The sequence below is a fragment of the Rhagoletis pomonella genome, unplaced genomic scaffold (genome assembly GCF_013731165.1).
Source record: "Rhagoletis pomonella isolate Grant_MI unplaced genomic scaffold, Rhpom_1.0 Rhpom_scaffold_00002, whole genome shotgun sequence".
NCBI classification, from domain to species: domain Eukaryota; kingdom Metazoa; phylum Arthropoda; class Insecta; order Diptera; family Tephritidae; genus Rhagoletis; species Rhagoletis pomonella.
The window spans coordinates 59535462-59545735 of NW_023458556.1; the positions used below are offsets into that span (position 1 = coordinate 59535462).

The following is a 10274-nucleotide window of genomic DNA, read 5'->3' on the forward strand; positions in this document are numbered from 1 at the left end:
TGGTTTATATTCATTGGGTATAGTTTTTTATTACATACTTAACAAAAATGTTGATTGCCGAATGTAGGTGTCACCTAAAAATGCAAAAAGGCAGAACCCTAGGTACGGCAAACAATATTTAATAATATAATCTAATATAAAGGGCTTATCATAACTCTACAACACTCACATATTGACAAGATAGGACAACTTATTATTAATTATAATTATTTGTTTATCGAAGTATATTCGGTGAGTTTTTTATATGGAGAAGATGCAATTGCCAAAAATCAACAGCAAGTCTCATCTACTTTAGACTTGTACTTTATTATACTAAAATTGAATGGGCTTCTAAACTGCATACTCAAAATATTACAAAGAAATCTAATTAAAAACCCCGATTTTTTTAATGTTGCACGAAGATTGACACTTGGATTTGTACGGTTTTTGTTAAAGAATAAACTATATTTTTATAAACAAATAATTAAAATTAAAAAATAATTAAATAATTAGTCATGGTCTATATGTGAGTGTCGTATAGTTATGACAAGCACAATACATACATATGTACATTAGACTGCATCACCAAAAAAAGTTGCGGTTTTTCCGCCGGGATTACAAAATTTATTATATTTTAAGATGTCCACCAAAATATTTCGGAAAAATATGAAGATTTAAGCGAGCTGGACCGATTTGAAAATACCTCCAAAAATGAAGTTTTTTATGAATAAAAATAGTTTCTTAAAGATCTTTTTGAAAAAAGTCCCCTCAGATGACAAATTAGATTAAGCTTAAAAAATCTGCACAAAAATATTTAAAAATCTTTTCAACGGAATCGTAATGAATGAGACTTTTGATGCTGTTTTTTTACTTTTTTCAAAGATTAGTTTCCGAAAAACTTGAATAACTGGGCCAAAAATGTTCTGATTTAGACTTATGGCATCTCAGTAGAAAGGTATTTTCACACTATTTTTATTTCTGGCCACAAAAAAACGTCATTCGTGTCCAATCTTGTTTTTTTCGAATACCAATACATCTTAATTCAACTTTGAATGACGTTCGTTCATCCTACCTTTCTCTTCCATCCTTTGAATCAGTTTATTAGCAAAGAAATAAAAGGGTGAGAAAATACCTTTCCAATGATGTCTCTTAAGTCTAAATCGGAAGAGTTTAGGTTCAGTCATTCAAGTTTTTCCTCTATCAACCTTTGAAAAAAGCATCAAAAATCTCATCAATACGATTCCGTTCAAATTTTTTTTTTACTTTTTTTTTAATATTTTTATGCAAATATTTTAAGCTTAAACCGTTTCGTCATTTGAGGGGATTTTCAAAAAAAAAAATCTTTAAGAAACTATTTTTATTCATAAAAAAACCCATTTTTGGAGATATTTTTAAATCGGTCCAGCTCACTTAAATCTTAATATTTTTCCGAAATATTTTGGTGGACGTCTTAAAATATAATAAATAGATTTTATAATTCCAATGAAGAAAATAGTACCGATTTTTTTGTATGGAGAGTGCTGCAGTCTAATGTACATCTATGTTTCAATTGCCAAAGTAATTTACTACACTCAGCACTCGCTTCTCTTGAATTTACAGAAACGGCGTTATGTATATATATATGCCTATATTTATATAAATTAGAGAAAATTTTAAATCATAATACCTGCTTAAAAATATACTAGTAAAATATACAGTATATGTACATATAATAAAATACCTTAACGCTTTGAACTTTGCTTTAAAATACATATTATTGATAAAGAAATAGTTACAAATTTCATATCATTAGTATATAAATAATGTATGTTTTTAGATTTCCAATTATTATTATTACATACAATTTTTTAATTTTCATGGTTTAACTTTTTCGCAGAATTTTCGCCTTCGCGTTGATTTTTCAATAGTTTGCATGCAAAACTAATATAAATTTAGTAGAACTTCAAATAGCGGACAAACAAAAAAAAAAAAGAAGAAAAATCGACATGAAAAAAAAGTTAATGAAATGGAGGGCATAAAATGCAGGAAACTAACGATATGTATGTATGTATGTGTATTAGGGTGGTCCAAAATGCTTGCAAACAAAGTAAAGTCGTATCTTGAATGTTCTATACCCCTGTTTTTTTAAATCAAAACATATTTAAAGGTCGCTTAAAATGTTCCAAGTTTCCCATGTACATATTTCTTATGGGGAAAAATAATTTGTTTACGTAGAAATGCTATACAATCCTTGAAAATCAATTATTTTTCAATTGGCAAACTCTGTTTCCCCTCAGCAGACTTCAAAGAGTAATACAAATTGTTTATTTAAACATTTTTTTATTGGTCCCCCAAAAACCCAAAAAATTGCAATAGGACACCCACCCCAATAAGCACACATACATACATACATATGTGGTAGTTAAAAGGAGGGAAGGATGGAAGTAAGTCAATATGACTCGTATATGTATGTCGAAATGGATAATCTAATAAAATTTACAAAAAAGAGGCGAAAAGTATGAGGATAAATGAAAATTCCTAAAACAACAACAATACAAATAAAACAAGGACAATTTCATACGAGTATTTGTGTGAAAATGTATGCGTTTGAGTATGAGTTTGTTTGCACTTTTCACATAGAAAGCGTCAAAAAATTGAGGACACGGAAACATGCGACATTTATGAAATCAAATTCAAAATTAAAATGAAAATCAAAATCAAAATCAGTAACAGTATGGACTAACACAAAAAGGAAAATTTGAAAAATTGCACAAAAGTTAATAAATAAAAATAAAATAAAAAATCGGCGACAGAAATAGCGAGAAGAGCTAGGCTAGGCGAGGTTGGAGAGCGGGGATAGCTTGCGCACGCTTGTGTGTGTGTGTGTGTGTGCGTTTTTGTGTGTTGGGGTAAATAAATGGCGGCCAAGTGGGAAATAACTAAAATAGTACGCTTTGCTGCAGGCGCGCAGTAAACGTCGGGTGTGGGCGTATTTTCGTATATTTATTTATTTACTTTTTTTCATGTTCGTATTATTTATTTAGCAATTTTTGATATGGCAAACATGCAACACTGGCAAGCATAAAATGTCAACTGAAAATTTATATGCGAAGCAAAAATTAGTTGGGGTGTAAAATTTGGCGGAAATGTTAAGGGAAATTTGAATCGTGGAAATGTCGTGCAAAATTTTCGGTTTTCGGGCAATTTAAAAGATGGCAAATTTATTTTTTCGGAACTTTTCCGGTAGTGAGCTGTTCACTAATTTTTTTATCATCCAATTTCTAAGCAGAAAATTTCCAAATTGTTTTTGTACGCTTAAAGCGACTACATAATATTGTTAGGATACGGTTTTTTGTTTGTTTTTCAATTAAATTTATGACTGCAATTCTCACATGGGTTGGGTGGAGGCTATAAATCAAATGTTTGTTTGTATGCGCTTTATTTGTTGTAACTAAAAAATTGTTTGCATTTTAAGCATGGTCGCTTTTAATTTTTTGTGTCGAAATTATTTTTCAGCGACAGCAAATGTTAAACGAAAAATCGCCATTGAAATCAAAATTTGTAATAGGCAAAAAAAACAGATATGAACCGAAGTAGTGATCATAAAAAATGTTAAAAACGTGATGTTTTAACGTAGATACATATGCAGCAGGTAAACAAATTCATAGACAAAGAACACGACGAAGAGCAAAAAATATATTTAAATATACTTATATTGCATAATATTTGTGGTATTTTTTTTTTTGATGTAGTAGTAGTTAAGTAGTAAGTAATGTAACGGTATCATTTGAGTTTGAAAATCGAAATCGAACAGGAGTGAAAACGTCAACAAAAGAAAAACTAAACACTTTTTTATCTGTTTTTTTTTTCATGAATAGAATAAGAAAGGACAAGCCGTAAAGGGTTTGGCGCACTTACCGATTCGTGTGTGGTGAGACGATAATCCAAATCACCGCCTAGACCGCCGCCCGCCGACGCCGAGCGCGGCTGATGCATATGCCGACTGTTGCTGTTGTCATCCTCGCTGCAATCGATCTCCTTCTTAAGCGACTGTGCGTAAAATATTGAAATTGAAAATAGGAAAAAAAAATTATAAAATAATAAAATTCGCCACCCACTACCCGCCAAAACTCACCAATGGCACCGACTGCACCGGTCCCAATCCAGACGTGCCCGCCAGCGGTTCACTGCCCGCCGCCGCTGCCGCTGCTGCTGCTGCTGCCGCCGCCGCCGCCGCTGCCGATGCGCTAGGACTCATTCCAGCGCCCGTCGAAGTCGACGGCATACCGCATACGCCACTACTGCTAGGTCGCTCACCAGCCGCGCTCACGCACTCACGTGGACTACGCGAAGTTGCACGATGTTGCTGCTGCTGGTGTGTGAGATCCGACGCGAGTATAAGTCCACCGCAGGACGAGCTTGTTGCTGCGGCTGGTGTGGAACGTGCCGACTCGGGATCACCGCCACCACCGCCGCTGCCACCACCGAGTGGTGAGGGCAACGCCAGCGAAGCCGCTGAATGGCTAATGGCTGCGCCGATTTTCATATTCAAGCCCATGGCGTCGTTCGAACTATTGTCTTCTATATCTTCATCCAGTTCCATTTCTTCGTCATAGCTATCGGGTTCTTCGATCTTCTCCACCACGCCTAGCGTGAGTCCGATGCTACCGCTCACGTCTAGCACGCTGCAGGAGGCGGGTCGCACGGGCGGTGAATCAAGCGCTCTCATGTTGCTGCCGCCGCCGCCACCCTCATCGTCATCTTCATCATCCGAGTCGTCATGTCGCCGGGACTTGCCTTCGCCATTGCCGTTATTTTGGTGAGACGACGCCTGCGCGCTACCGCTCCCGCTAACACCACCGCTGCTGGTCGCTGCATGCTTATTATTGCTGTTGTTATTTTTACTTATGGCATGTGCCGTCACATCGCGTTCATCGCTCGTGACGGCAGTTGGGCCACTTTCCACACCAACAATGCTGGTTTCGCCGCTTCGGCCCTGATAGAGATCAAGCGGCAGCGGTGATGAGTCGCGTTCGGGAGACATTTGTTGACGCTTAGACGGTGGTGCCGCAGACGGACTACCGCCGCCGCGTTCACCGCTAGCGTCACGTTTTTGCGCTGTGGATGCCGTTGTTGCGGTACCGGCCGCGCCGGCTGCTGTTGACGTTGACGTCGTTGTTGAGGAGGCAGACGCTGTGGCAGCTTGCTGTTGTTGCTGAGTTGCCGCTGCAACGGCCGCTGCGGCAGCAGCGACAACTGCAGCTGCGGTGCTGACTGGCGTCGTTGTAGCTGCCGCTGCTGCTGCTGATGTCGTCGAGGCTGAGGTGGCGGTAATTGAGGCTGAGGCAGATGATGAAGCGCCGGCGGCGGCGGCTGTTGATGTGGCTAAGTTTGCGGCTGAGGTGGCTATCGATGTGGTGGACCCGCCCGCTAACGCAGTATCGACGGGGCTGTCACAGGTGCTCTTGCTAGGCTGCGAGTGCGGTCTCAAGCGATCCGGTTCACGTTCTGGCTCTCTGAGTGTTGTGTTCTGATTGGTCATCTCTGCTAAGCCCTTAACCTAAGTATAGGGGGGGAAAAAAATATATTAAAGTTGAAATTGGAGAAGGAGATATGTAAATAGTAAAATGGTAGGTAACAAATTTACGTGGTTGACTAATCCTCAGATATTTGATGCTCGAACTCTAATTACGTGCATTTTCATGAATATGCAAACTTACTTTTAACGACTCGGCCGTTTTGAGCAAAGCCGACAACTGACAATATTGCACGTTAACTTCGCCTTTGTACATGAATTCGACTAATGTTTTCAGTTCGGCTAAGCGGACGTCTTTCAATATCACAATTGGATGTTTTTCGGGGTGGTCCAGAAAAAGGCTCTGGAAATATGAAGAACAGGCCGAGAGGACCACCTGAAAGTTAATGAAAAGAAAGGATTTATTAGATTAAATGTAATGAGGTTGAAAACAAACAAAAAAAAAACAAATATCTTAAAAGTATGTAATTTGCGAAAACTATTCTGCGATATAGATTTTTATCAAATACTTAACAATTGACATTTATTTCAAAAATTCTCCTGTAATACTCTACATAAAATCTCGTATGAGGAGCTGGCCAAAGACCCATATTAGACTTTGTGGCTATTAGTGCGCCCTACAAAAGTGCCTTTAGGTCAATTGACATTAATTCCAATGACATTATTGCATGTCACCGGAAAAACACACCCTCCTTAACTGCATAGCATACCCTTTTAACGTGAAGAGCCCTGGGGATGGTCTCTGCCCACACCAGTACTCTTACCGTTGTCTGCAGACACCTAACGACTCAAAAGTTCATCTCACTGACACTCCCATAGTTATCTAGAGCCACAAGTCGATCCATAACCGTTAAAAAACAGTACCGGCGAATTTTCAGTAGAGCGCCGACGTCGGCAACTTTCGCCTAAAAATTTCGCTCAGTTAAACACAACTACGACAACAATGAAATCAGCTGCTTATGAATAGGTACAATTAAAACTTTTACAAACAACAAGATTATTAATTTTTAACAAAAACTAATATAGTATTTTTCAATTTCGATTCAAAAACCTGAGAATATTTAGCATATGGCCACAATGAATCGTATTTTGCCGCTGCCGGCAGCGATGACAATGGAAGTAAGTCTATCGTCGCGAACGACTATCGGGCGAACTTCGTGGTGTGTCTTTGGTTGTGCGTGTTATCATATACGTCAGTGTGTTTTAATTTCTACAGCGAACATTCGCAGCTAAAAATTCGCCGTTCGCTGCCATTGTGTTTCAACGATAAGAAGGTGCATACTAGGTACTTAGTCGTTTAGGCGCGACAATGCAAAGGAAGCTCGGTCTAGTCTGATGCATTTTCTAGACAATGCTGCTGAAGTCAGAAGAACTAACCAGCATCAACGAACCTCTGAAGCAATGTCATAAGTCGGTGTACAGAGGTCAGCCCGCTGGGAAAATATAAGTGACATTCAATCATACTCAAAGTCCTTTCTCCCCAATAAAACCAAATCCAGATTGGGTTTTGGGTGCATAGAGAAACTCAACGGTGTAGTTGTCTCTGGACCAAAAGTGCGTAGAATAAACTGAAGTGATTTCACGATAGGCCTCACCCAAAACAGGACCACAGACTATACACGTCTGTATATATCAGTGCATTTATGTATGTACATATGTATGCATGTTTGTATGTATACCACTTGTACAAGAAAGACTTTATTGTTGTTAGCCCACCTTGGCGGCAACACACAGAATGTGTTTGTACATTTCTGCAGGCTTCAACACTTTTCTTTCCTCACAAAATTTATAATTTTTGCTCTTATTCTACAAAGCTTGGTGAAAACTAAGGAGTGCGGCTGTGGCTTGTGAAATATTCGATGATATTTTATGATATGCGAATGAGAATGGCAAGAATTATGGAGGTATCTACAAGCACTTTGCTAAAAGTAGAAACCACAAAAAAATCCGAAATGCCGCATCGAGCACAAACAACTTGTGGACAGTTATAGTGCGGCTCGTGCACCATACAGTGGGTTTGGAAAATTTGTTGCCGCCCGCAGCCGCTAGGGCCGTGTGGCGAAGGCGTTAACAGCGATGCCGCGCATGCGCACAATCGTACAATTGTAAAATATGCAACAATTTGTAGCAAGAATGGCGAGAACTTGCAAAGTTGAATGCGTTTGCAAGCGCTGGCGTTTAACTTGTTCTGTTTATTGGTGGAGCGCAAAAAATAAAAGCATATAGAAAACAAACTGCATAAAAGATAAAACTACAATAGCAGTTACGACATTACAAGAACAATGCTGGCTGTTGCTGTGCATTTTTTTTATGTAAAAGAAAATCGCTTTTGGACATTTTCTCCACAAGTATCATTTCTCGCACTACGCCAAAAAATTTTCGCTTGTACTGCTTACTTGCGCTCGACTTGCACATTTGCTATGCTCCCCTCTTTCACACACCCATACCCCCGTCAGCTGCGTTGACTTTTATGTGCGCATGCGCAACGCATTCGGCCAAATTAAAACTCACCACAATACCTGGTCACAATCGGGCAGGCGGCTGGAAACTGCGCAGCACAACAAACGGCTTCAGCGCCTTGGGGTAGGCAATGATATGCGATGCATATTTCGTGCGCACTTGCGGCCTACAAAACTGTGCATCTAATGCCTTGGCGAACACACTGCCACCATCATCTATGCCTTACGTTAGTAGGTAGTATCTACTAGGTACTCTGAACCGCTTTGCTTCGCTTTAATGCGTATGCGTTCGCTTGGCAACTCATAAATTGCGTTGGTGCCGCACACATTTTTGTTGCTGTTGTTGTTGTGGTTGCAGCTTTTTCGCGCAGGCGCTAACGATTTGTTGAGGTTGTAAATAAACGAAATTGTTGCGCGTGGCGGGAAATTGAAAAACGTATGTATGCTCCTCGGCAACAACAAATTGCATGGCTACACCAAATAAAAGCACCAAAAAAAAAAGAATGTGAATAGCAATATTTTTAATGCAATCGCAATTGTAATAACAGTAACAATAACAATAACAACAACATAAAAATAAAAAATTGCTATGTGCATTTTGAAATTTATTCCCTCATATTTGCTAATGCGTTTTCTGTGGCTATATAGTACCCACGTATGAATGTATGTATGTATGTACGTACCCATGTATGTTACGTGCATATTTTTTGTTTAGGCCATTTGCTGTGACCACAGCGCGCACATTAGGGAAATTTCAATTAGCCCAAAAGAGCGTCCCGAAGCGTATCTGAGTTGGTGGTGCGAGTGAAAGTGGGCCAATTGCATTTGTGATTTTGATATTTATGTGATTGCGTGGTGAGATTGGCGAAATTTATATGTACATGGCATAAATGCATTTTCGTATGATTTTATTTTCACACGGAACTAATGTCGGGCAAGGGTGAAGATAGATAGATAGATAGTTGGTTGGGTATGGCACTGCGACCAGTAGGTCTATTGTGCCCACAGGGGCAAGGGTGAAAGTGGCGATGAGGAATGTTTGCTTTTGGAATTTTAGCTTATATACGGTGGAAGTTTCTATATGGCAAGAGTCGCAAAAGTTATTTGGATAATGCGCAATTTCGTATGGATGAGTAAAGTCGAAAAGCTCTCTCCGTCCATCGTTGTTATAGAGCAGGAAGAGAGTTTTTCCTGTACGAATCTATACGACCAAAAAACATCCAACAGGATAAGCTTTTTAAAGCTTTCTATAGACTTTATGCAGAAGTAGAGACGACCGAAACTAAGAGGCTATCAGAGCTTTTTTTACCAATTTCGATTATGCGTATGAAATAGAGCACTACTGCGGTCGTCACTGATATATACCAGGGTTGGCCAGAGATAGCATTCATTTTGTGCCTGTCGTATATAAATTGCACAGAGAGCTTTTAAAAGCCTTAGCACGCGTGCCTATGAAGTGGCCACCTTTGATATAGACACACGCCTAAGGGTACGTTCACACAGAAAGCGGAGCCAAGCCGAGCGAAGCAGTTCCGTAGCCGTAGCTATATGAAAGTGTTCATACAGCAAGCTTTTTCATAAGCTGAAAGCAAAGCAGTTAGTTATTGAGTTTGAATTTTCTATTTAATTTTTCAGCTTAATGACGCTGCTGCAAACAAAATAGCAAAATATTCAAATAAAAACGAATTCTACAACTAATCTTTTGAATAGAATTAAACAAATATTTTCGCCGCTTTTCATTGATGGTAAGCTTTTTGCTATCTTTGCAGCCGGGTCAATGAGAAAAGCTCCGCTTCGCTTTGTTCAGTGTGAACATCAGCAGCTTCGCTTTGTTCCGCCTTGCTGCGCTCGGCGTCGCTAGACTGTGTGAATACGCTCCTTAACCATATTCCGCAGTTTAATATAAGTTTTTAAGCTTTCTGTAGCTTTTGCACCGACTACGACCGCCAGAGCTTTATTATAGAATACATGTTCATATTAAATCTATACAAAGCATTAGAAAGCTTCAACTGCTGGCTATGTTTTGGTCGTGAGTGTCTCTGTCACTGGGATGACAGATGTTATCTCTCGCCTGGAATACATAATCAAATATGCATATGTGTGCAACTAAGTAGGGTTGAAATCAAGAATACACACGTTAATGTTTGGAAGGAAGAACGGAACAGTAAAATATGTGGGAAGCTTTCAAGAGCACCGCAGACAATAAATCTATAGAAACGTTCAAAATATTTTCTTGTTATTCGTGGCGTTGTAACACTTAAATGTATTCAACAAGTTTATTAAGCACGAGGCCGTTTCTAGTGGAAATTGTTATGGAAAAA

The 10274-nt window shown here is 39.1% G+C and overlaps 2 protein-coding genes across 3 annotated transcripts in view; both read right to left on the reverse strand.

The window, feature by feature from the left end:
* LOC118733891 (mucin-19) overlaps positions 1 to 5866 on the reverse strand; it is a 112172-nt gene extending 106306 nt beyond the window's left edge. Inside the window, exons 1-3 of the mRNA XM_036463520.1 lie at positions 5679 to 5866; positions 4094 to 5518; positions 3877 to 4008 (exon numbers count right to left, since the gene is read on the reverse strand). Coding sequence (XP_036319413.1) covers positions 3877 to 4008; positions 4094 to 5518; positions 5679 to 5750 — 1629 coding nt within the window. The 5' untranslated portion in view covers positions 5751 to 5866. The remainder of the gene's footprint in view (positions 1 to 3876; positions 4009 to 4093; positions 5519 to 5678) is intronic.
* The window catches only part of LOC118733892 (myb-like protein P), a 322500-nt gene that overhangs the window by 294341 nt on the left and 17885 nt on the right, over positions 1 to 10274 (reverse strand). The window lies entirely within an intron of this gene.